The sequence below is a fragment of the Dryobates pubescens genome, chromosome 1 (genome assembly GCF_014839835.1).
Source record: "Dryobates pubescens isolate bDryPub1 chromosome 1, bDryPub1.pri, whole genome shotgun sequence".
In the NCBI taxonomy this organism is placed as follows: domain Eukaryota; kingdom Metazoa; phylum Chordata; class Aves; order Piciformes; family Picidae; genus Dryobates; species Dryobates pubescens.
The window spans coordinates 2,288,162-2,315,293 of NC_071612.1; the positions used below are offsets into that span (position 1 = coordinate 2,288,162).

The following is a 27,132-nucleotide window of genomic DNA, read 5'->3' on the forward strand; positions in this document are numbered from 1 at the left end:
CTGCTGACACAAACCATTTCCGCAAGCGGCGGTGAGATTAGAGCCGAAGCAGCAAATGCACTCTCAGCTTATTTGTTCCAGCTGATACCTCCTGAACAGAAAAGCCCAAAGGCAGAGCCTTTCAAACCCAACACATCTTTGCCTCTAGTTGCACAACACAGAATGCCCACAGTACAAAGACAAATTACCCACTCTGCTTGTAATTAACACGAACATGCATTTGCCAGCTCCGAAGCCGCATTTACGGCGCTTGAAAAACGATGGTTAAATAATCATCAAAACCATCACCCAGGCTGGTAGGTTGTCTGAAAAGTTCATTAGGAAGCCTTCTTTTCCACACACCCCCACACACCTCTAGACATATCATTATTTCCTTGGATTTTAAACATGTGGTTCTCAAAGTGTGGCCCTGACTAGGGAAATCATTACTTTCTCCTCTATAATCACACAAATAGCCAAGAGAAGAAATGTTTGATAATACCTTTTTTTGGTGCCCTTCGAGATGCTGCAGCCCTTGCAGAGGAACCTTGCCAGGTTGGACAGATGGGCAGAGTCCAACAGGAGGGTATTGAACAAGTCCAAGTGCTGGGTACAGCACTTTAGCCACAACAACCCCAGGCAGTGCAACAGGCTGGGGTCAGAGTGGCTGGAGAAGCGGCTGGGGTCAGAGTGGCTGGGACTTTTCATAAGCCAGGCACTCTGGCCAGGCAGAAAGGGACCTGGGGGTAGTGGTTGACAGCAGCTGAACATGAGCCAGCTGTGTGCCCAGGTGGCCAAGAAGGCTAATGGCATCCTGGCCTGGATCAGGAACAGTGTGGCCAGCAGGAGCAGGGAACTCATTGTGCCCTGTGCTCAGCACTCGTTAGGCCACACCTGTGTCCAGTTCTGGGCTCCTCAGTTTAAGAAGGACATTGAGACACTTGAAGGTGTCCAGAGAAGGGCAACAGGAATGCACTCCTATGAGTCTTGAAAGTCTCCAAGGAAGGAGACTTCACATTTTCCCTGAGCAGCCTGCTCCAGGGCTCTGTCACCCTTACAGTAATGAAGTTTCCCCTCATGTTGAGGCACAACCTCCCCTGTTCCAGTTTGTATCTATTGCTCCTTCTCCTGCCGCAGGAAAAGTGCCTGACCCCTTCTTCTTGACACCCACCCCTCAGATATTTACAGACTTTGATGAGATTCCCCTCTCAGCCTTCTCTTCTCCAGGCTAACCAGCCCCAGGGCTCTCAGCCTTACCCACGGGCTCTCTGTGGTCGTGAGCTCCTTCCAGCAGCAGCAGCAGCCGTAGCAATGATGTCTTACATCTGTTTCACTCAACGCTACAATAACACCACGCTGAAAATAATCTGCTGGGAAAATAGGAACAGATTGCTGATGCTACAGGAGACTGTGTCAGGGTGTGAGAGAGAGCAGTCTCGTTCCTGGAGCACCAGCTGAAATTTGGCATGGGTTGGGATTACCTTCATTGGCATCTTGGGGATGCTCGACAACAGTTTGTGGTTGGTTAGAGGACACTTCCCCAGCCCTACAGGAGAAGATAAATGAGCCTGCAAATTCTAAGGATCAGCCTAATTGCTTTACACATAAAAAACAAATCAGCACTGAATCTGGCTTCTGGATAACTCTCTAAGCCCTTCTCAGATGACCCTTTGCTAGAAACCTTGTCTTAAGCACAGAGGGGAAAGACAAAGCAGGAGTCATTTGGGTTGCTGACTTACCGCCAATGCTGAAGAGAACTTGAAAGCTGAAGAGAAATGATCATAGAAAGGTTTGGGTTGGAAGGGACCTCCAGAAGTCATCTAGTCCAAACCCCCTGCGATCAGCAGGGGCATCTGCAACTGGAACAGGTTGCTCACAGCCCCATCCAACCTCACCTGGAATGCTTTTAGGGATGGGGCATCTGCCACCTCTCTGGGCAACTTGGGCAGGGACATCCTCCACTAGATCAGGTTGCTCAGACCTTTTTGAGCCTCACCTTGAATATCTCCAGGGATGGGGGCTCAACTGCCTCCCTGGGCAACCTGTTCCAGTGTTCCACCACCCTCATGGTAAAGAACCTGTTCCTAACATCCAATCTAAGTCTGCTCTTCTCTCATTTCAAACCATTGCCCTCATCCTACCACTGCAGGTCTTTGGAAACAGTCCATCTCCAGCCTCTTGTAGGCTTCCTTCAGGTACTGGAAGAGTCCAGAGCAGGGGAGGGACTTTTTAGGGTGTCAGGGAGTGATAGGAGCATCAGGGGAATGGAAAAAAAAACCCTAGAAGTGGGTAGATTCAGATTGGATGTTAGGAAGAAGTTGTTCCCCAGGAGGGTGGTGAGACACTGGAAGAGGTTGCTCATAGAGGTGGTGGAAGCCTCATCCCTGGGGCTTTTAAGGCCAGGATGGATGTGGCTGTGAGCAACCTGCTGGAGTGTGAGGTGTCCCTGGACATGGCAGGGGGGTTGGAACTGGATGATCCTTGAGGTCCCTTCCAAACCTGACAATTCTATGATTCTATGATCACGAGGCCATCAAGCCTGAGTTAAAATCAGCTTCTTCTGGGACACAACCAAAGATCATGAGGCCACCAAGCCTGAGCTAAACTCAGCTTCTGCTGGGATATAGTCAAAGATCATGAGGCCATCAAGCCTGAGCTAAAATCAGCTTCTTCTGGGACACAATCAAAGATCATGGGGCCGCCAAGCCTGAGCTAAACTCAGCTTCTGCTGGGATATAGTCAAAGATCATGAGGCCACCAAGCCTGAGATAAAGCCAACTTATGCTGGGATATAGTCCATGATCATGAGGCCATCAAGCCTGAGCTAAACTCAGCTTCTGCTGGGACATAGTCCATGATTGTGAGGCCACCAACCCCAGGGTGACTGCTTTCCCAAGCCCTCCAGTGGTTCCCTGGTTCATTGTAGTTCTCTGCATAGAAAATGCATTCAAGTAAGTTGCCAGGGCAGTTCTCTTGGATGTTCCAAGGAATCAGAGCCATCTTCTGCCACTGGCTTTGAAACCAAAGAAATGAATGCTGCACTCTCAATACCACCTTCAGGAAGCTATTTGCAGGGTGTCGCTTTCCATATTGCCTCAGCAGGATGGAATGAAAAGCTGACAAGTTATTGATGGTTGGGTTACCTGTCTGCCTTTAAAGAAATTGCACAGGTGATTCATGTTAAAAAAAAATAGCATAGAAGAAAAGCCACTCAATACAATTAAGGCAAAAACAACACCAGGAAGCACCCTCTGAGGTTTTCTTTACTGCTGGAGAGTCACCAGCCTGCGTGGCCAGAAGCCACTTCTGGCAATTCATCTCTCAAGTAATCAGCATAAAAACATCGCCACGGTTTGCAGCCTGGCAGCAGCCTGGCAAAGATGTGCTGCCTGGCCTTGGTGCCATTTTCTTTCTGGCTGTTTCAAGTAATTAACCACTAATTGGAAGGACTGAGGCCCACAAATTACAAAAAAATACAAATTAAAAAGGAATAAAATTGGAATTTACACAACTTGGGGTTTTAAACTCAAGACACTGAACGGGTGAGAGAAAAGACTTTCTTGTCCTGTCTGCCTTCACAGCTGTCCCTTCTCAAAGAGCCACAGCACTGAGGTCAATATATTAAAATTCCTCTTAGCAAACTAATACCTGAGGGGTCTGTAAAAAATAGGATAGGATAGAATAGAATAGAATGGAATGGAATGGAATAGAATAGACCAGGTTGGAAAAGACCTCAGAGATCATCAAGTCCAACCTATCACCCAACACCATCTAGTCAACTAAACCATGGCACCAAGCACCCCATCCAGGCTCTTCCTAAACACCTCCAGGGATGGTGACTCCACCACCTCCCTGGGCAGCACATCCCAATGGCCAATCTATCTTGCTGGGAAGAATTTCTTCCTAACATCCAGCCTAAACTTCCCCTGGCACAGCTTGAGACTGTGTCCTCTTGTTCTGGTGCTGGGTGCCTGGGAGAAGAGCTCAACCCCCATCTGGCTACAACCTCCCTTCAGGGAGTTGTAGAGAGCAAGAAGGTCTCCCCTGAGCCTCCTCTTCTCCAGGCTAAGCAACCCCAGCTCCCTCAGCCTCTCCTCACAGGGCTTGTGCTTGTGGCCTCTCACCAGGTAGTCAAATCCTCATCTCCCTTTCTCCTTTGAGAAGTTACCCAGGCACCAGGACTTCTAAACCTGAACTTTGCCCTTCTAGAGCAGCTCTGCCTGGAGGCTACAGTGGGGAGCAGTACTGAATATGTGGGAAAATCTGGACCTGAGTTACTGAAACTTTATGCAGGACATAAACAAACAGCGAGCACTTTCTGCCAGCGCCATTCCCTCTCCTGAGCCCAAGGTCCAAGCTGGCTGGGCACTCCTTACACTTGCAGCTTGTGCTGTGCCTGAACTCGGTGGGCAAATGCCAGCATGTGCTGCATTTCTGTGGTTTTATTGGTTTTCAGCTTAAAAAAAAAAATAATAAAATGCAATAAATATATCTCTCAAAACAAATCTTTGTGCTTTAAGCTGTGTGGCTTTGTGTGCGCAGGAGCCTGCTCGTAGATCACAAAGCTTGTCAAGACTGCAAGCTAATGGGACCAGCTGGGAACATTTCCATGAAGGCAGTGCCTGGAGTATCTAGGTCAGATCCTGCTCTAGCAAAGTGCACTAGGAGAGTCCCTTCATACAGCAACTTGTTTCATTAAGATAACAGATGTTGCTATTACACAAAGTCCTGGCGAGGGGTTGTTTAATTGGACACTTTGCTGTTCTTTTGCTACCAGCACAGAACATCATTTGTTTGCTGTGAATTTCCTTCCCTGCAATTAAAGGCTATCAACAATGCAGGCACTGCACAGCACCACAAAGGAGCAGCTCTAACGATGCAAGAGCTTCACATGCACGGGAACAGGAGAGGAGCAACTTCTTTGGGGGCTTACAAGTATTTTTCTGCCCTGGATTGAGAACTGTGTCCAGTTCTGGGCTCCTCAATTTAAGAAGGACATTGAGACACTGGAAGGTGTCCAGAGAAGGGCAATGAGGCTGGGGAGGGGTCTGGAGCACAGCCCTGTGAGGAGAGGCTGAGGGAGCTGGGGTTGCTTAGCCTGGAGAAGAGGAGGCTCAGGACAGACCTTGCTGTCTACAACTACCTGAAGGGAGGTGGTAACCCAGGTGGGGGTTGGTCTCTTCTCCCAGGCAAGCAGCACCAGAACAAGAGGACACAGTCTCAAGCTGTGCCAGGTGAGGTTTAGGCTGTATGTTAGGAAGAAGTTATTCACAGAGAGAGAGATTGGCCTTTGGAATGTGCTGCCCAGAGAGGTGATGGAGTCCCTGTCCCTGGTGGTGTTCAAAAAAGGGCAGAGTAGAGGGGAAGGATCAGTCTCAGCTCCAACCTTAAACTCCACCACTCCCATGCCTGAGCACTCAAACCTACATGACTGCACCTGCAGATTTGTTGGGCTGCAACACTGGGTTTGGGATTTTTTTGAGTGCTATGGAAAACTGCCTGAAAGTGAAGGGAGATTAAATTGCTCAGCAACAAACTGTTTTGAATTAGCTGCTGAATTAACTGCTTTTAATGATTTGTGAAATGTTGCCTGATCTTCAGTTCAAAGAGAATTCCAATTCCATTGCAGGACCTTCCTGCAGCACTTTGGAGCGTGGGAGCAGCTGTGACAGAGGCTTAGTTTAATTTCAGCTGGCAGCACTCTGCCTGCCTAGCTCCAGGATTTGTCTCTAATCATGTTCAGCCTGATTCTCCCTCCTGCACTCAGGAGTGAGCTGGTGACTACAGTCAGCTCCTGATCTCCCATCACTACGAGGGTGAGCTGCTTGTGCCTCCCTCTGACACAGCCACACTGTAATCACAAACAAATGGAAAGGTTTCTGTGATAAGATCACCTGCAAACAAAGGGTTTAAAGCACTGGCCTCAGAAACTGATTTATCCAACGTTGTTGCATGAGACATAATGGAATTATTAGGAGAGGATTAACAAAATCCTCCAAGACCAATCTGACTGCCATGACTTCCCCTCCTGCTCCTGCCCATGAATAATATACACAAAACTATGCCTGGAAATAATAGTCCTAAGTGGGAAATAATGTGGGATGGAAGATCATAGAATCCTAAAACACTTTGGTTTGGAAGGGAGCTTAAAGCTCATCCAGTTCCACTCCCTGCCATGGGCAGGGACACCTCCCACCAGCCCAGGCTGCTCAAGGTCCCATCCAATGTGGCCTTGAACACCTCCAGGGAGGGGGCATCCACAATCTCCCTGGGCAGTCTGTTCTGGTGTTCCACTACCCTCATGGTGCAGAACTAGTTCCTAACATCCAACCTAAATCTGCAAACAGTCCCTCTGCAGCCTTCTTATAGCCCACTTTGGGTACTGGAAGGTCATTATTTGGTCTCACACAGAGCCCTCTCCAGGCTGAACACCCCCAGCTCCCTCAGCCTGTTCCTGTAGCAGAGCTGCTCCAACCCCCTGAACATTTTTGTGGCCCTCCTCGGGACCCTCTCCATCAGGTCCTTGTCCTCCTATATTGAGGGTCCAGAGCTGGATGCAGTACTGCAGGTGAGGTCTCCCCAGAGCTGAGCAAAGTGGCAGAATCATAGAATCAAGAAGGTTGGAAGAGACCTCAGAGATCATCAAGTCCAATCCCCTCTCTCCATCTGCTGGCCACACTTAACTTTTGATGCAGCCCAGGATGTGATTGGCCTTTAAGGTCCCTTCCAACCCAAACCATTCCACACTCCCATGACAGAAAATGATCTCTGTCCCCATACAGAAAGAGTCTCTGTTTGCAAGCAGCATTTGCAATGTATCTGCATCCGTGCTATAGCTGTTCCTATCTAACATTTACCTTCTGGAGTCAGGCTACTAGCAGCTATAGCTGTTCCTATCTAACATTTACCTTCTGGAGTCAGGCTACTAGCAGCATTTTGACTCAGTGAGCCCTCCAAGGCAGGATTTCCATTATTATGGAGATGAACTGCCTTTAATGACTGCAACAATATAATTGTACCCCAGGGTGAAATTTCTAATAACACAATCACACAGTTCTCAAGCACCAGTAAGAGATGCCTGCAGGGCACGTTATTCATTAGGGGTGCAGCACACACTACCTCAGCCTCCAGAGGAGAACATCAAACCTAAACCAGCAAAAGCTCTTTTTTTGTTCCATGGTTGTCTCTGCTCTCTGGGCAGACACTGAACAGGGCACTTCATTTTGCCTCCTGGACAGCAGTAGCCTCCAGAGCAAGAGTCCCAGCAGCACGTTTTTGATGCAGGCACTATCTGGATCTCCAGCAAGGAGCCCCTAACTTCACACTGCATCTGAAATGCCACACCAGCCCCAGGAGCAGTGCTGGATTGCCATGGCAGCAGTCAGGCTGTGCATCAGCATTCAAAGCCAGGGCTGACACATTAACTGTGCTGCTAACTCCACCTGGAATTGGGAGGACCATCTATATTGATTAAGCTTCACATGGTCAGGTTCACTTTGGAGAAGCATCCAGATGCTCAGGTGCTTCTCTGAAACTCATCACTTTAAGCAGAGATTTCTCTGAAGTTTCTTCTCCCACGCCTCCCTGAAAAGTTGGTTTGTGGCCTAGATGAAGAGATTTCAGCAACAGCTTTTCTTGGCATCTTTCTTCCTATGTTTCCACAGAGTTTTACAACATTTTTTTCATCAACAGCTGAGAAAGTTCTTGTGTGAAGCCCACACATAGGTGTGGGTGTAGCGAGGTACTAGGACTGGACGCCAGTCAGTGCTGCTGTCCCCTGGGATGGCAGCAAGGAGATCACAGAGACACAGTCTCAAGCTGCACCAGGGGAAATTTAGGCTGGAGGTGAGGAGAAAGTTCTTCCCAGAAAGAGGAATTGCCCACTGGAATGTGCTGCCCAGAGAGGTGGTAGAGTCACCATCCCTGGAGGTATTCAAAAAAGGCTTGGATGTGGCACTTGGAGCCATGGCTTAGTTAGTCCTGAGGTATTAGGTAATAGGTTGGACTTGATCTCTGAGGTCTCTTCCAACCTTATTGATTCTATGATCACTTTTCAGCAACTGAAGAAGACAGAATCACAGCAATGTTGAACAGAGGGCCAAACACAGAGCCTCCCCTGCTCCTGCAGTCAGGCAGTGCTGATGAACAATGCTGCAGCCACATGAGACAAGATGATTTCTTAATTGTGCATGTCACACAGTCTCCAGGTGGAGCCTGGGAGGATGGTGTGGTTAATAAAGGTGATAGCCAGGATTCAACACCCTCAGCCCCATTGGAGACCCAACCAACTGCATGGAAGAACTGAACAGGTCCAAGTGCCAAGTCAACAGAGTGATGTTCATTAAGACATCTTGCCAGAGAGGCCCCACTGGATGATCTGGCTGCTGGAAGAACCCCTGGGCTGAAGGAGCAGAAGATTTCACACCTGCTTAGGCACATTTCACGTCTGGTTTCCCATCCAGGGTTTGATGCCTAGCTGGGAGGCTCTCAGTTCTGGCTCGGCATGCCTGGCCACCAGCATCAACACCTCAGTCTTGCTCTGGTTTGCATTTGAGCTCAGTGCTGAGCTGCTCAGAGAACTGAGGCAACCCAGCCTCCCAGACGCTGCCTCAAGCCTGCCTGAGCATGGGGACTGGGACCAGCAGACAGCAAGTTATTCAGCAAGGTCTTTTTGACTGCAGCTGCCTCTTGGAAAGGGTTGGTGAGGAAAATGTTGTAGGTGCAGCCTTACACTCCCTAGCCAGGTGTGTGCACACATCAGGGGTGCTGTGGTGTGGACAGCCTCATGTCTACCATTTCACCAAGGGGAAAGAATTCTCTCTCCTTTCCCAGCCTTTTTCCCTGCTGGGTTTGAGTTACATCTCATCCTCTCCTGACCTTGGTAGAAACCAGCTGAAACATCTACAGCCTTTCACAGAGTCACAGAATGTTAGAGGCTGGAAGGGACCTTCAGAGATCATCCAGTCCAACCTGCCCTGCCAAAAGCAGGGTCACCTAGGGCAGGCCACACAGGAATGCATCCAGGTGGGTTTGGAAAAAGTCTCCAGACAAGGAGACTCCACATCCCCCCTGGGCAGGCTGCTCCAGTGCTCTATCACCCTCACAGCGAAGAAGTTTCTCCTCATGCTGAGGTGAAATCTTCTCTGCTCAAGTTTGTATCCATTGGTCCTTGGCTTATTATTGTGCACCACCCAAAAGAGCTTGGCCCCCAGCTCTCAGATATTGATAAACATTGATCAGATCCCCACTCAGCCTTCTCTTCTCCAGACTGAACAGCCCCAGGGCTCTCAGTCTCTCTTCAGAGGGGAGACTATCAAGTCCCATAATCATTTCATTACCTGGGGGTCATCTGAAAATTGTTTAGATTGCCAGACAATTGAATTGTTTGCCCATTGAATTATTTACCAATTGCCAAACCAAAATTAACTGAAAATTAGTTGAAAAGGTGGTTTGGAAGCAAGCACACAGGCAACACAAAGCTGCCACCCAGCCTTCTGCGAGCAGTGCATGAGCCACATTCCCTTGGGAAATCAGGATCCAGGGGTTTCTGCTCTATTACAGCACCCAACTGCTAGGTGAGTTTGCAGCTGTGCTAAACTCCCACAACTATCCCTTGGTGGGCAGTATTGCACAGCAGTGACCACACAGTGCTCACGTTCCTTCCCTTTCCCTTCCTCACCTAAAGTGACATTTCCTCTTTCGCCCCAAAATTAAAGGGAGGAGAAAGAATTTTGCCATGCCCCAAAGAGGATCAGAGCATAAACAGCACATTTCAGCTATGGATCACACCAGTGAGGATCACAGGATCATAGAATTGTCAGGGTTGGAAGGGACCTCAAGGCTCAGCCAGTTCCAACCCCCCTGCCATAGGCAGGGACACCTCACACTACAGCAGGTTGCTCACAGCCACATCCAGCCTGGCTGCAAAAACCTCCAGGGATGAGGCTTCCACCACCTCCTTGGGCAACCTGTGCCAGGCTCTCACCACCCTCATGGGGAAGAACTTCTCAATCTGAATCTACCCACTCCTAGTTTTGCTCCATGGCCAAGCCCTGAACAGAGCACATCAGTGCAAGATGTAAGAAGGCTCCAGGGTACAAGTAGCTCTCAAATCATCTTTGATAGTCATAGGATTGTCAGGGTTGGAAGGGACCTCAAGGATCAGCCAGTTCCAACCCCCCTGCAAAGGCCAGGGACACCTCACACTACAGCAGGTTGCTCAGAGCCACTTCTAACCTGGTCTTAAACCTGGTGACTGCTACAACAGCTCAAGGGATATCGATTTTTAAACCTGAAATAAGTTGAAGGATTGTGCAAAGAATGAGGAGCATTAACCACTGGAAGTTTTGGAGCATCAGCTCCACGTGGTCCCATCTGTGTTTCCTCATCCTCATTAGGAAGTTCTTCCCCATGAGGGTGGTGTGAGCCTGGCACAGGCTGCCCAGGGAGGTGGTGGAAGCCTCATGCCTGGAGGTGTTTGCAGCCAGGCTGGATGTGGCTGTGAGCAACCTGCTGCAGTGTGAGGTGTCCCTGCCCATGGCAGGAGGGGTTGGCACTGGCTGATCCTTGAGGTCCCTTTCAACCCTGACAGTTCTGGGATTCACTGCAAAGCCACACAGGCAGATTTCAAAGGCAGGGTCCTACTTCCTACCAAGACTCTCCTTTTGAACTAGAAAACCAGAAAAAAAAAAACAAAAAGGAAGAAAAAAAAGGAATCTAAATGACTTGGGCAGCCTGGAAAAGCTGCCTCCAAGTTAGGCCTTAGGACTGCCAAATTAATTACTGACCCCAAATGATTCCTGCTTGTGGGACACTGAGTGATGTAGCAGAGCAGTGCAGAGGCTTTCATCTCCTGGGCATTTTATTTGTGGGTTGTTTTGGGGGTGTGTGTGTTTGTTTGGGGAAAAAATGGTTATTTAGAGCAATGCAGAGAGAAAACTATTTGCTTTTGAGACTGTATCTTTATCAGCTTCTTGGCAGGGAGGCTTTAGTGGCACACAGAGACTGGGATGAACACAAAGGGAACAGAGATCTCAGCCCCAGCTCCTTGAGACCGAACAGGAGCTGTTTTCAGATGTTATTTGCAAGTCAATTTGGGGAAGCTATTAATGACAAATTTAGCTTTCATTGCTGAAAACCCCTGGGTTGGAGGAAGCTAATGACAGAAATGGTTACTTTAAGACATTACCTCTCATTTTCTCTCAGGATGTCTTTTCCTTTCTTCCAAGAATAAGTAGGTCTGGGGGAAGCTTTTGGCTTGCACTCAATGATTACTTCACCACCCACTTTAACCAGAGTTAACTTCTTCAGGAGTGTTTTGGAGAAGTCTGGACCAACAGCTGAAAGGAAAGAAAAGGAAAACCAGATCAGAGCTCCCAGTGGAAAAAACCCCCAAGCCAGGTTCTTTTGAACATTACAACATCCCAGGCTTGCTTCTCACCTGCAATTCCTAAATGAGCTGACCTGCTGAACCGTGTGAATGCAGGGAGAGGGCAAAGAGGCACCTGAATGCTTCAGCTTTTCACTTGTGACCTCAGCAGGCTGGTGTCAGGCACTTTTTATTCAGGGCAATTTCTTCCTTCTCTCTAGCCTGAATCTCCCTCTCTTAGTTCAAACCATCAGCCCCTGCACTGTCACAACAGGCCCTGCTCAAAAGGCTGTCACCAGCTTTCTGACTGGCCCCTTGAAGCACTGAAAGGCCACCAGAAGGTCTCTCTGCAGCCTTCTTTTCTCCAGGCTGAACAGCTCTAACTCTCTCAACCTGGCCTCACAGCAGAAAGGTTCCAGCCCTTGGATCATTTTTGTGTCCTCCTCAGGCCCTACTCCAACACATCCACATCCTTCTTGTGTGGAAGGCTCCATCAGTGGCAGCCAACTGTGCCCAGTCCCCTCTCATTCTCTTTGCCAGCTGCGTGCCTGCTCCCTGCTCCTCCCGCACCATTCCTGCGTCCCCTTAAGCTTGCAGCATTTCCCTTTCCTTCCTTCCTTGCTGCACCCTGGGAGGTGAGAGTGTAGAGCACGGTGCACTGCATCTGTTTGATGCTCTGCAAAATGATCTAAAGCTCACCTGAAGCAGCCAGGAGACCAAAACCTGCTGTGTGATACAGAAGGCAAATCCTGCCTCAGTTCTTTTGGGTATCATTCCTGCTGCAAAAGAGCTGAATAAAACATAATCCCACACTGATAATGGGGTGGGTTTCATGATCAAACAGATCTTGGCTGCCTCTTTCATGCAGCAGAGTTCACTAATCTCTGAGCTGTCTTGTCTTCTGTGTCTAATCACAGGCAGCTGACTTCATTTGAGCACAGAGGAAGACATGGATGTTATTAAAGACTAGGGAAGAGCCATCCGAAAGCCAAGGCTATGTAAAACAGCTCAAAATTAAAGGAGACATCCTGAGGACAACCTCCCAACAAGGCACTCAGAACCAGATGGATTATTATTGATATCCTGTCAGCCTCATTCATACATTAGCACTTCTGGAAACCATTTCTCAGCTGATTGTTCAAAAGTGATGAGCAAAACAGGCTTTGGAGTGATGCTGCTCTGTCCATCTCTGTAATGAGCAGCTCAGGCTGGGCTTTTACAATCATACAATTGTTTCAGCTGGAAAAGATCACTTAAGATCATCAAGTCCAGCATTAAACCATGTCCCAAAGTGCCAAGTCCACACTGTTCCTGAACACCTCCAGGGATGGGGACTCCCCCACCTCCCTGGGCAGCCTGTGCCACTCCCTGACCCCTCTTGCAGGGAAGAATTTTTTCCCTGCATCCAATCTAAGCAAATAATTTGCTGCTTTCCTCTTGGTCCTGTTGGAGCCAGAGGAGTTGCATGATTCAGGTTTTATTCTGTGCTGTTCAACGTGTTGCCATCTGACATGCAGAAACCTCCATTGTCAGCACAGCCACAGCTTCCTTGTGCCACTTCTGGGCTAAGGCTTTTGATTTCTTTACACCTTGCTTGTAAAATGAGGATTTAAATGACTTTGAGTTTGGTGTTTTCCTCCACTCTAGGATCAAACTTTATTTAGGGAAAAAAAAGGTACCCTGAAAATTCTTTAAGGCAACCAGAGTGCCTTGCTGGATGCTTTTACAATGCCCACCACAGGTGGGTTTGGAATTTCTCCACAACCTCTCTGGGTAGCCTGCTCCAGGGCTCCAGCACCCTTACAGTGAAGTTTGTCCTTAAGTAGTAGTGGTCCTGGGTTCAGCTGAAGACTCCAAGTAATAGAATTGACAATAACAGAGACAAAAGCCCTGTCTGTAATTTTCCATTGCTCTTTTTCACTTAAGATTAGCCTGGAGAAGAGCAGACCCAGAGAGGGAGCTGATCAATGCTCAGCAAAAGCTAAAGGGTGGAGGGCAAGAGGCTGAGGCCAGGCTATGGTCAGAGGTGCCCAGGGACAGGGCAAGGGGCACCAGCTGCAACCCAGGAGGCTTCATCTGAGCATGAGGAGAAAATTCTTCAGTATGAGGGTGCTGGAGGCCTGGAGCAGGCTACAGACAGGTTGTGGAGTCTTCTCTGGAGAGCTTCCAAGCCCAGCTGGGCATTGAGGGACTTTTGAGGGTGTCAGGGAGAGACAGGACTTGGGGGGAATGGAACAAAACTAGAAATGGGTAGATTCAGATTGGATGTTAGGAAGAAGTTGTTCCCCATGAGGGTGGTGAGACACTAGCACAGGATGCCCAGGGAGATGGTGGAAGCCTCATGCCTGGAGGTTTTTGCAGCCAGGCTGGCTGTGGCTGTGAGCAACCTGCTCTGGTGTGAGGTGTCCCTGCCCGTGGCAGGGGGGTTGGCACTGGCTGATCCTTGAGGTCCCTTCCAACCCTGACAGTTCTGTGATTCTATGATTGTGCTCCTGGGCAAGCTGCTGTGGGCACCCTGCTTTAGCAGGGGGTGTTGGACTAGATGATCCCCAGAGGTCCCTTCCAAGCCCATCATGATGGGATCCTGTGATGAGCTGCCTTCCTCCCACAGGCTCATTTTCAGCAGGGTTTTGAACAGACAGGAAAAGCATCAGTGAGTTGATTTCGATTTCTTTCACACAGTAACACATCCAATAAATCTTAGCACTGTGAAGTCTAATTTATTGAGCATTATTGTACTTTTCCTGAAGAGCAACACTGACAATCTTTCAAATGAATTTTTCTTCTCTGCAGACATCTATCACTGCTGATAAAAAATGACTGATAATTGGAAATGCCAAAAATCAGAAAAGACCTCATGCTCTGTTCTTCAGCACAAAGCAGGGAGTGATGCTATGGAGCATTTTGCTTCTAAACCACTATTTTGTAATCATGAATTCCATTTAACCCTTTGAAACTACAGATGTGTGCTGACATATCAGTTTCCAGGCCTGCCACTCATGAAAGGGCATCCTATGTGGATGGGATATGGGTTTGCAGGACAGCCAAGGCTGGAAAAGACCTCTGGAGATGGTTCTATCCCACCTCTGCTCTAGCACAAGCAGTCACAGCAGGTCGCTCAAGGTTGTGCCCAGTTGCTTGTTGACCATCTTAAAGGATGGAGATGCCACAATCCCTCTGTGTGACCTGTTCTAGAATCCAACCAACCTTAAAGGAAAGAAGTTTTTCTTGTGCTTAAACTGCACTCTTTGAGTTTCAGTTTGTGCTCCTTGAGTCTTGTCCTGGCACTGGGCACCACTAGGAAGAACCTGGCTCTGTACACTCTACTCTATCCCATGAGATAGTTAAACATCTGCATTTATAGGAACTGCTCCTGATAGTACCTGGGACAAGTAGAGTAGGTACACACAAGCCAGGTGGGGCAGAAATGGTGTTTCCTTGGTGAAGATTTGGGGCAGAAGGGTCACCAGTGCCACTGGAGTGCTGAGAGGTCTACTCAGACAGGTGGCTTTCAACACCTCCTCCAAGAGAATCAGTCCCTGCAGCCCATGAGCAGGCAGGGATCTGCAACAGCTGGGTTTTTCCACAGGTGTTTCTAACCAGCAAGAGGTTGAGGGAGCTTGCCAGCTCTCAATGCTCCATCACCTGGATGAGTAGGAGATGATGAAAAGAATCTGTTCTCTCTTCCCCCACTTTCTCAAGTTCTCATTTTGTACCTTAATACCAACAACTCATCAAGGATTAGTTTAGAGCAATGTGGCTGGTGAAGGGTCTGGAGAACAGGTCTTGTGAGGAGTGCCTGAGGGAGCTCTGGCAGTTTAGTCTGGAGAAGAGGAGGCTAAGGGGAGACCTCATTGCTCTCTGCAAACCCCTGAAAGGAGACTTGGAGCCAAGTGGGTGCTGATCTCTTCTTTCAAGTAGCAAATGACAGGATGGTAGGAAATGGCTTCAAGCTGTGCTAGGGGACATTTAGGTTGGACATCAAGAAAAATGTCTTCACCAAAAGGGTTGTCAAGGCCTGGACCAGGCTGCCCAAGGCAGTGGTGGAGCTTCCATCCCTGGAGGAGTTTCAGAGCTGCATAGGTATGGTGCTGAGGGACTTGGTTCAGTGGTGACCTGGCAGTGCTGGCTTAATGCACTCAGTCATCTCAAAAATCTTTTCCAACCAAACCACTTCTCTGATTCTATGCTGTCTGAGCTGAGAAGGTTCCTCTGCAGCACTTCTGCCTCAGATGCTGCAGCTTGGCTAAACCAGCATGGTGGAAGGCTTTGCTAGTCCTGGAAGGTCTTTAGTGTTGAGGGAAATCAGACTTACCTATGACACTCAGCTCTGCACTGGCAAAAATGATGCCATATCTGTTTTCTGCTACGCACTGGTACATGCCAGCATCCGACAGGCTGACGTTCCTTATGGTGAGTGAGCCCTGCTCTAGCTGAACTCTGCCCTGTGGGGAAAAAACAGTAAAACAACTTCAAAAAACCAAAGTAAATAAGGAGATCCCTCCTTGGAACATCACCCCTGAGAGACTGTGCTGTATTTTATACCAAGGAGGATCAAACCAAGCAGCAGGAACGGGAAGAATTTGCATGCTCTGATCTGTTTGTCTGCCAGCGGTATTTATGTCAGGGTAGACACTAAATGGTAAAACCAATACAGTAGCTGGTAAATGCAATTTAAATTGGAGGACTTTCCCTTGACTCCTCATTGATTTACCACCCAAAGCATTTAGATTAATATCCCTTTTGAGTAGATAAAGTTGAATCAAACAAATGCACTTTCGTTCCCCGGTGGTGCAGCGCAGTGCTCTTTAAAAGCACTTTAAACAGTGGCATTAAGAGGACATATGGCCATGAAGGCTGGCAGGGCTGGTGGCCACCTTAGTTAGCACAGGCAGAAACACTCCAAACCCTCCACAGCTGATTGAAAACAATAGAGATGTTAATATTTTAATGATCCTTTCCTTCATATCAGCCACTAATGTGATTTAAGTCCACGACCATCTGCTAGTAACCAGCGTGAAGCAAGTACAATTAGTGTGAGGAACAAAAGACCAGGGCATCATTTGTCAGCCTAAAGATATGGAGCTTGTGCTATCCATTTGAATAAGTGCAGCAAAGTGCTCTTCCCTCCCTCCTTGCCTCCCCCTCCTTCCCCTTTTCACCATCAAAAAACCCCCAGCAAAACTCAACCCAAACCCCCCACTCAAACAAAAGTAATATTAAGAGTTATTGGCTTTCTGCTTGGCCTCAGGGTGGAAATTAAATGTCTGAGCAATTGTAATCTGGGTTTGATCAAGTGTGGGCTGCCATATTCTTGCAGGGGCTGAGGGGAAGGGAATAATGCCAGCTACCATGAAGCCAATGTTTTCATTAAGGTTTCATTAGCAGCTGAAGTTCACCTGAATATCAGAAACTTGAAAAAATAAAACAAAACAACAAAACTGGATCCAGGGAGATCATTTTCTGGCTGCAGGCACCCTAGTCCCTGTTGGCCATTCTCTCTTCTCCACAAGGGTCTCCCCACCCTTAGGTTTGCATCATGGATGCTCCGTTTCAGGGAGGACCTCTGCAGATGGAGCTGGTTTGTGTTTTGCTTTTCATACCCAACAGAACCAATGCCTCCAGGCCCTTTTCTTCTGGGCAGCTTCCTGCCACTCTGCCCCATTTCTGGAGTTTTCATGGGGTTGTTGTGATCTGAGTATGGGACCTCAGCCTGGAGATCTGGCTGGCCAGATCCCTCTGTAGAGCTTCCCCTTCTCAAGCAGGTCGAGATTCCCACCCAAGGTCAAGATTGAGATTCCCACCCAATTTACTATCATCTGCAAACTTTCTTAGAGTGCTCTCAACTCCCTGGTCCAGATCATTGATAAAGATATTAAAGAGAAGTGGGCCCCACACTGAGCCCTGGGGAACACCACTTGTGGCTGGATTTAACTCTGTTCATCCCCACTCTTTGGGCTCTCCTGAAGCCCTGTTGAGATGCTCACCAGGCACAGCAAGGGGAGAACTTCAGATCACCACCATCCTTCCTATTTCCATGCCAAAAGCCATGAAACATGCAGAGCTGAGAGAGCTGGTGGGGCAGAAGCCTGCTGAGGGGTGCTCCAGCAGTGCCTACCTGGGGCAGCAGCGGTTCTCCGTCCTTCAGCCAGCGGTAGGAGGGCTTGGGCCGGCCGCTCGCTCGGCACTCCCAGGCCACGCTCTCCTCTATGGCTGCATGCACATCACTGATCTTCTGGATCCAGTTGGGCTGAGCTGTAAAGGCAGACAGAAGGGTGAAAGCTTGAGTCTGGAACCAGTGAAGAGGTGGATTTAATGCCAGCCTTGGCGTCAAGCTAAGCAGCTCTGCAGAGGAGGACCTGGGAGTGCTGGTGGACAAGTTCCCCATGAGCAAGCAGTGTGCCCTTCTGGCCAAGAAGGTCAACGCTGTTCTGGGGTGCATTAAAAAGAGCATGGCTGGCAGGTCAAGCAAAGCTGCCCTTGCCCTCTACTCTGCCCCAGTGAAGCCACATCTGGAGAACTGGGTCCAGAACTGGGGAGTCCAGAATAAGAGAAACAGAGAACTACTGGAGAGAGTTCAGCAGAGGCTACAAAGCTGCTGAGGGGCCTGGGGCATCTCTGAGAGGAGCAAAGGCTGAGAGCCCTGGGGCAGTGCAGCCTGGAGAAGAGCAGCCCCAGAGGGGAGCTGAGCAATGTTCAGCAAGAGCTAAAGGGTGTTGGGCAAGAGGCTGAGGCCATGCTCAGTGGTGCCCAGGGACAGCATGAGGGGCAATGGGCACAAACTAGAACCCAGGAGGTTCCATCTGATTTCATACTGAGAAACTTGTCAGAGCCCTGGAGCAGGCTGCCCAGAGAGGCTCTGGAGTCTTCTCTGGAGACATTTCAAACTCACCTGGACATTGTCATCTTGGGCAACCTCATCTAGGTGACCCTGCTTTAGCAAGGCAGTGGGGGGAGGAGAGGGTTGGACTGGATGATCTCCAGAAGTCTCTCCCAACCTCTACCATGCTGGGATTCAGTGATTCTGTCAACTTTTACCAGATTCCACATGCAAATAAATCCCCACTAAAATTGCCACACATTTTTGGAGACCACACAAACCCTCTGACTTTCTCAGGTTAGCACCCCAAGTGTCCAGCTATCTACAACCCTTCAGCAAGGCACATTAAAAAAGTGAGTTCAGATCTTTTTAGTGCTCACTTGCCCTATTTTGACATCATCAAATCCAAGAGGCTTAGGAGGAAAGTGTTACCAGCAGAGGTCTCCAAGAACCTGGTTAATACTTTTCTCCATGCAATCAGATAAACCAGGTAACAAATTTAAGCTTGAGGAGGGTAGGTTTGGAGGTTGGGAATAAATTCTTTCTAAGTGAGGGTGAGGAGACACTGGAACAGGCTGCCCAGGGAGGCTGTGGATACCCCCTCCTTGGAGGCGTTCAGGACCAGGCTGGATGAGACCTTGAGCAACCAAGGCTGGTGGGAGGTGTCCCTGCCTGTGGCAGGGGATTGGAACTGGATGATCTTTAAGCTCCCTTCCCACCCAAAGCATTCCATGAGGGGCCAGAGAAAGACCTGACAGGGTAAAGTGAAGGGAGGTGGTGGAGTCACCATCACTGGAGGTGTTCAAAAAAGGATGGGATGTGGCACTTGGAGCCATGGTTTAGTTACTCAGGAGGTGTCAGGTATTAGGTAATAGGTTGGACTTGATGATCTCTGAGGCCTTTTCCAACCTGGTTGATTCAATGGTCCTATGAAAATGGCAAATGGTCACAATCACACCTAAAATATTAGTGTGTCTGCCATGAAGGAGGGTTAGAACTAGATGATCTTTAAGGTCCCTTCCAACTCAGACCATTCTATGATTCTGTGATGCTGGATGTACAAACTGGAGAGCTGGGTGACTTTTGGAGCTGTGTCCATGCTGTGTGCTCAATCTCACCCTGCACACTGCTTCTCGTGGTGCCTACAGAGCACAGAAGGCAGCTGAAGAATTTTACACAGCCTCTGAACTCCGAGGGACTTGTGAGAGAAAGCAGAAAGGCAAACAGAACATCAGCACAATGCAGGAGCAAAGGGAGCTGAAAAGGAGAGGCAAGCAGTGTTTACTTCTCTGTCTGCCCCCTCCTGCCCCTCTAATATTTTAAGCTCGTTTATTATCTGTATCTAAAGAGATAGGAAAGGGAAAGCTTCTAAATGTAGGAAGATGAAAGTCAGCTCTGTCCTCTGGAGTAAGAACTTGAACAATTCCACCCAAGTGAGACAGTGGCTCAAGGACATCTGCAAATTACTCCTGAATTTACATATTGACTGCTCTAACAGCATCCAGCTCATCACTCTAAAGAGAGACTTATGACACCCTTAAAGGAGCTCTGTGAAGCCAAGAGGATCCCTTTGCCTCTTTTCTTTACTCAGTGCTGAGGGTTGTTTTTTTTTAAGTGTTTTTCCACATGCAAACAAAGAAATTCAGACCAAACAACTGAAAGTAAGCTGTAAAGCAAGAAAACTCGTGAGTCACAGCATGATGAGGGTTGGAAGGGACCTCTGGAGATGGCCTAGTCCTGCTCTAACTCAGGGTCAACCAGAGCAAGTTGGACTTGATGGCATCATAGAATGGTCTGGGTTGGAAGGGACCTCTAAAAGTCATCCAGTCCAAACCCCCTGCAGTCAGCAGGGACATCCTCAAATTAGATCAGGTTGCTCAGAACCCTCTCAAGCCTCACCTTGAATATTGAAGACTTGATGGGGTGGTTGGTGCCATGGGTTAGTTGTTTAGGTGGTGTTGGATTGGTTGATGGGTCAGACACGATGCTCTTGAAGGTCTCTTCCAACCTGGTTTATTCTATGTATTCTAATCTCCAGGGATGCAGCCCCAACCACCTCCCTGGGCTACCTGTTCCAGTGCTCCACCACCCTCACAGTGCAGAACTTGTTCCTAACATCCAATCTAAATCTGCTCTGCTCCAGTCTGAAGCCATTGCCCCTGGTTCCAGCATCCAAGCAGGCTGAAAGGTTAAGGTGTTCTCTGTAACACTTGTGTGCCAAGGAAGATCTCTCATGTGAGGAGGAAAGAAAGCTCAGTATTTACCCTTGTTCAAGTCGATGCCCCAAGGAAGGGAAATTCTCACCCAACTCAGCAGAAGACTTTACCTTTACTTTTCTGCTGTACTTTGCAGGTAGCACATATGGACCCCTAGAGCAGACACTGAAATGAGGGGGGGCTGGAATTGCTGGGAACTGCCAGCCCCACTTTTCATGTCACTCTAATGCAGAACCCCCTGAGCCACTCTTCACCCCCTCCACTCCTTTGAAGCAGCCAAACTTTCCCTTCTCAAGCCATTTATGATGCAGACAACTCAGGAGTGAGCCTCACAGGTCAAGAATGAAACCTCAGTGAAAAAGCAGCAGAGTCTTTTGTTTCATTCTCTGCTGCTCTTTGGGAGACTTCTCTAATTAGGTCAACCTCTCCTTTCAACAGTTCATTTCAGAGAATAGCTGGCACGTTCTTGAACTTAATCTTGAGCAATACACCAAGGGTTGGCTCCTGCAGCAAATGTGTTTGAGCCACCAAATGAGAGTCGCCATAGCCTAATGAAATTTGACAGCCTCCCATTGGGGATCCTACCAAGCCATGGTGATGTGACACAGGATTTCAAGCAGGATAATTAAAATAATTCAAAGAAGGAGCTATGAAACCAGCTCCACACAGCTTACAACATTTGCTGGTGGAGTGACGTTATTGGAGATAATGAACAGGGCTTAATTTGGTGGTTAAAGTCCTTTGGATCGTTTCAGTGAGCAAAGAGAAACGGTGTCGTGTGGTGGGGATGGAAAGATTTTGGCCCTCTTTGGTGTGTTTATGACTGACTTTGGACAAGCCCCAGGGTAAAGGAGAAAAATTACATGGAAGCTCATCAAGAATTCATCTGAGGTGCAAAAACAAAGATAAATCACGTGCTAAAGCTATCAAGCTTTGAAATGTAAGCACGACTCTCATGTAAGGATGGCTCTAAAGACAAATATCATAAAGTCATGGAATGGTTTGGCTTGGAAGGGACCTTAGAGATCATCTAGTTCCAGTCCCTGCCCTACAGCCAGGCTGCATCATTTCCACTAGAACTAACAGAGATGCAGATGGAGCAGAGGCACTGGCAGGGGCTGGATTGCACAGAATCATGGAATGGATTGGGCTGGAAGGGCCCTTGAAGATCATCCAGCTCCAACCCCCTGCCATGGGCAGGGACACCTCCCACCAGCCCAGCTTGCTCAAGGCCTCATCCAGCCTGGCCTTCATCACCTCTAGTGAAGTGTTCATCCTCCCCAAGGTGATGAGAGCTGTCTGGAACTTGTGCTCAGGGGGATGAAAGGCAAAAGATGGAACAGTTAGAAAACCAACTCTGTTTATCTCTGATCACCTTCCAGTCTCACCAACAGCAAGTGTGGCATTTTCATACGATCACAGACTGATTTGGGTTGGAAGGGACTATTCAAAGTCATCCAGTCCAACCTCCTTGCTGCCAGCAGGGACACCTGCAACCATAGCATCCTGCTCAGAGCCCCAAACAACCTGACCTGCAATGGTTCCAGGGATGGGGTAGCTCCCACCTCTCTGGACAACCACAGCCAGTGTCCCACCACCCTCACTGGAGCATATTTCTTCATTCTACCTAGTCTAAATCTCCCTCTTTTAGTTCAACCCATCACCCCTTGCCCTGTCACAACAGATCCTGCTCAAAAGTCTGTCCTCAGCTTTCTTTTTGGCCTCTTTAAGTATTTTCACAGAATCACAGAATTTCAGGGGCTGGAAGGGACCTTGAAAGCTCATCCAGTCCAAGCCCCCTGCCAGAGCAGGATCACCTACACCAGATTACACAGGTCATTTTAAACCAGGAGGTTAGGGAAAGCAAGACCAAACTGTCTAGACTGAGCTGGCCCTTCCTTGCAATACATCAAAAGGCAAAAGTAGGCACTGGGAAGCTGGAGCAGGAATCATGCCCTGAGAGGCATTTGAAAATGAAATGATACAGCCAGTGATGATGTATCACATCAGAACTGAGCAAGAAACCCAAAGAATGATGGGAGCAACGTGTGAAATAAAGCAGAAATAAATCTATAAGGGACTTTGCAAGCATCTGTGAGTTCCAAACAAGCAAAAGGGACTAAAGCAAATGAGGTACTAATACATATACAGAATCCAATTCTCGGTCGGTGTATATTGATTCCAGTGTTCCTAAGCCAATTTCTAGCAGCTGATGACCTAGGGCAGGCTGTGTAATTCATCATTAATGGCAGATGAAAGGCTGAATGACTTGCCCATTACTATATCTATTTGAAGGAGATTGAGGCTGAGCCCAGGATCAGAAAGAGCCTAAAGACCAGAAAGCCAGGCAGGAGAAGAAAGAAAAGCAGATGTGGGGGTGGGGAGGAGAATGCATGAGTAATTAAAACCAAAGAAGGCAGCCAGTGTGTGAGGTTTGTGCAGACAAGTGGCCACATCATCCTAGCCCAAACAGGGGCACAGCTTCTGTAAACAGAACCCATATGTCCCTAGTCTGTTACCCTTCCCATGATCACAGGAACGTGAATCACAGCACCACAGAATATTAGGGATTGGAAAGGACCTCCAGAGATTGAATTCAACCTCCAGAGATCGAATTCATCCTCCAGAGATCAAGTCCAACCTCCCTGATGGACTTCCAGTCATCACTTTTCTTCCTCTCTTCCTATTCTCCTCTTAAACCCTTTCCTCCTGACCTCTGCTGCCCATCAAGGACTAGTTGACCTTAAACCTTTTCCTCCTGACCTCTGCTGCCCATCAAGGACTAGTTGACCTTAAACCCTTTCCTCCTGACCTCTGCTGCTCATCAAGGACTAGTTGACCTTAAACCCTTTCCTCCTGACCTCTGCTGCCCATCAAGGACTAGTTGAAATCCGTATAACTCTCAAAGCCCTGGAGCAGGCTGCCCAGGGAGGTTGTGGAGTCTCTTTCCCTGGAGAGATTCCAACCCCAGCTGGCCATTGTGATCCTGGGCAAGCTGCTGTGGATGACCCTGCTTGGACTAGATGGTCCTCAGAGATCCTTTCCACCTCCTACCACGCTGGGACTCCGTGATCCTGTGAGGAATCAATGGCAATGTGTCTGGTACAAGCAGCACCCTGGGTTTCCCAGCAAGGCATGTAAATGATAATTTCTATACTTGTCCTATTTATCTGATTCTTGCCTTGTATTTTATCAGCCCAGAAACTCATTTGATTTCAAGTGGCTGTGAATTGTCAGCAAATGATTTGTGCTCTGGGACCTGCAGGGAGCAGAGAGAGACACAACTGCCTGCTTTTCACTTATGCAAATCTCCTTTTCAGACCTCTAACCATAATGAAGAGCGTCATACGCTTTCCATTCGGGGCTGGTTTACCGAGTGGCATAAAGGAGCTTTCACACAAATAAAACACAAGCCCACTGATGAAGAGGCGACTCTTTTCACCACAAAATTAAGGAGAAGCATCAGCTCCTGGGGGGGATGTAGATTGGGGAAGTATTTAATCCGAAAAGCAGTCCAGCCTTTAAATGGTTTCTGCTGAGCATCTTAAAAAGGGCTGCAAAGAGCTGTAATTAGGCACAAAGAAGTTTGTCTCTCTGCTAATGTGGCTGCTGCTGTGCTGACACTTTTAAAAAGCATCTTCATTTCATTTTTCTACCCAGCCCCCCCTCACCCCTTGCCTTGGCTTGCCAGCAAGGTGCTGGGCAGGGAGCTCAGGAGAGAGATGCTGGAGGAGCATGAAGCTGATTAAAGGACTAGAACATAGAATAGAATCAGAGAATTGTCAGGGTTGGAAGGGACCTCAAGGCTCAGCCAGCTCCAGCCCCCTGCCCTGGGCAGGGACACCTCACACCACAGCAGGTTGCTCACAGCCACCTCCAGCCTGGCTGCAAACACCTCCAGGCATGAGGCTTCCACCACCTCCCTGGGCAGCCTGTTGCAGGTGGGGAACCACCTCATCTCACACTTCCCATGAGATGCCCGTGTGGTGTGTGGGGACATTTGATGATGGACAACAAGAAGAACCTAGCCAAGGAGCTGCAGAGGGGAGTGAGGCTCCTGCCCATCATGGGAAAGGCTCCAAGCAGCTGGATGAGCAGCCACAACCTCTTTGAATGAGTTTGTTGTGCTTGGACACCTGCCGGTTGCCTCTTGCCCTCTGCTCAGGACAACATTTGGGCTGTCAATCTCTGACAAAGGAAGTTCTGACTGAAATGGCAATCTAAACTTGACATGAACAAAACAACATCCAGGATGATAATCAACAAGCATCTCCTTGCTGCTGGTTTTATGCAACAGGGGGCAATTTCTTTTTAAATGAGGTAGCTGAGGTGAGCTGCTTACCTTCTACCAAGAAAAGATAATTGTTGGCATTGCTTGTTGCTCAGGGTAGAAATCTTGGCCTTGTGGAGGGTTATCAAATGTAAAATTTATGAGCAGCCAGATTGAAAATAGAATTGGGTCAATGGGAGTGCCTCTGAAACACTGAGGAGCAAACCAGAACTGACACAGTGGCAGACCCTCGCTGCTGAGTTCAAGGGATGAGCAGGGGCTCAAAGCAGCAGTGATGCCTTCCAACCCTGCCTGTTCCTGGGACCTCACCACACTCAGCCACAGGGATTTAGCTGGCTGGGGTTGGCAGACAATCCTAGAATGACTCAGGCTGGAAGAGATTTCAGAGGTCATCTACTCCAACCTCCCCTGCCATGAGCAGGGACATCTCTCAACTAGACTCAGCTGCTCAAAGCCTCATCCAACCTGGCCTTTAACACCCCCAGTGGGGAGGCATCCACATCCTCTCTGGGCAACCTATTCCAGACTCTCATCACCCTTATACTGAAGAGCTTCTTCCTCAGATCCAGTCTAACCCTGCTCTCCCTCAGCTTCAAACCATTCCCCTTTGTCCTGTCTCTAGACACCTTCATGAAAAGTCCCTCTGCTGCTTTCCTTCAGCTATTGGAAGGCAGCTCTAAGGTCTCCCCAGAGTCTTCTCCAGGCTGAAGACCCCCAACTCTCTCAGCCAGCCCTCACAGCAGAGCTGCTCCAGCCCTTGGATCACTTTTGTGGCCTCCTCTGGACTCCAACAGCTCTGTGTCCTCCTCCTGCTGGAGACACCAGAACCGGCTGCAGTATTTGAAGCGGGGTCTCAGCAGAGCAAAGGGGCAGCATCCCCTCTCTTGCCCTGCTGCCCACACTCCTCCTGATACAGGCTAGGATGGGAAGTCAGGAATGCAGCACAGGATGCATTTATGGCTGCTAAATGAGGGTGGAAAAGAGGTTTTTCGGTTTAATTTGCTGATTCTCAGGAGCTAATTGTGGTATCTGGTTGGGAACAAGAGACTGAACAAGAGACTTAGGGCAAGGCAATGGGTGATGTGTCGTTCAGAGCTCTAACAGTCAAGGAAAGAGAATCACTGTAATTGCATTAACATGTTTCCTGTCCTGAAAGCCTATCTGTCAAGCAGGACACAGAGCACTCAGAACAAATGCTTTTGGGAGAGCAATAAAACACAGCCTGGTGCAGGGCCTCGAAGCCCAGGAAAAGGGAGGCAGAGCAGATCTTGCACGTTTAATTAACCTTTCCTGCTGCAACGAGAATGTCAAACAACTCCACTGTCACTGATACGCTAACAGGGGGAAGAATAAACATTGATACAAGAATGAAATACAGCAAAAGTCAACCTTCCCTGACAACTTGCAGGGGTGCTGAAAGCAGCTGACAACAGAGGCAGCTCTGGGTTATCTCCAGTGAGCAGGCAAATCTGCATTGCATTTGCTGTTTCTTCTTTCTCTCTTTCTTTACTTCATGCCATGCAAGGAGGCAGATAACTGGCTTGAAAGGAGTCATGCTGGAGAGCCAGATTGTGATCTGCAGGGCGTGTGTTGTGACAAGAGCACAGTGCTCAGCCCAGGTGACAGATCTGACTGCCCATAGCACATCACCCAGGGCATGTGAACGTGTCCAGAGGAGGGCAACAAAGCTGGGGAGGGATCTGGAACACAAGCCCTATGAGGAGGAGTTGAGGGAGGTGGGGTTAAAATAGAATAAACCAGGTTGGAAGAGACCTTCAAGATCATCACATCCAACCCATCAACCAATCCAACCCACCTAATCAACTAAACCATGGCACCAAGCACCCTATCAAGTCTCCTCCTGAACACCTCCAATGATGGTGACTCCACCACCTCCCCAGGCAGCCTGTTCCAAGGGGCAATCACTCTCTCTGTGTAGAACTTCTTCCTGACATCCTGATCCTACGATAGCTTAATCAATTATCTTTCAAACCAACACCCAGCAGAGGTGGCTGGCCAACACCTCTCCACGGGGAACTCCCCTGGTAACATAAAGAGAAGTGGATAGAAAGATAGCTCCCAGCACCAGAAACAGAGAAGGGAGACCACTCCTCTTCCCACAAAATCTCAGGCTCTCTGCTGAAATGCCATCTGGAACACAAACCCCAGCACTAGGCATGGTGGCAGCTTTTCTGTAGGCTCTGCAGTCCTCCAGGAATAGCATCCAGACTGGTAAATTCATTACAGTAATTAGATTATAGCTTAATGTATGCTGTGGTGGGAGCACACCAAAGGCTCTCCTTACTGCTTTGCAAAGGCAGGCAGGTTTGGGTGTGGGTTGAGCAAAACCCTACAAGCGATGAGGCTTTTCATTTACTCTTCTCAAGGGAAAAATCAGGAGAAGCATTGTCTGAGGGACAGGGAAAGAAATCTTCAAATCTTTCAATTAAAAAAGAAA

At 48.6% G+C, this 27,132-nt stretch overlaps 1 protein-coding gene across 1 annotated transcript in view; it reads right to left on the reverse strand.

Moving 5' to 3' along the window:
- LOC104309251 (contactin-4) overlaps positions 1 to 27,132 on the reverse strand; it is a 416,486-nt gene that overhangs the window by 67,674 nt on the left and 321,680 nt on the right. The window contains exons 10-12 of the mRNA XM_054180010.1: positions 17,466 to 17,602; positions 15,663 to 15,792; positions 11,168 to 11,318 (exon numbers count right to left, since the gene is read on the reverse strand). Of these exons, the coding sequence (XP_054035985.1) occupies positions 11,168 to 11,318; positions 15,663 to 15,792; positions 17,466 to 17,602 (418 nt within the window). The remainder of the gene's footprint in view (positions 1 to 11,167; positions 11,319 to 15,662; positions 15,793 to 17,465; positions 17,603 to 27,132) is intronic.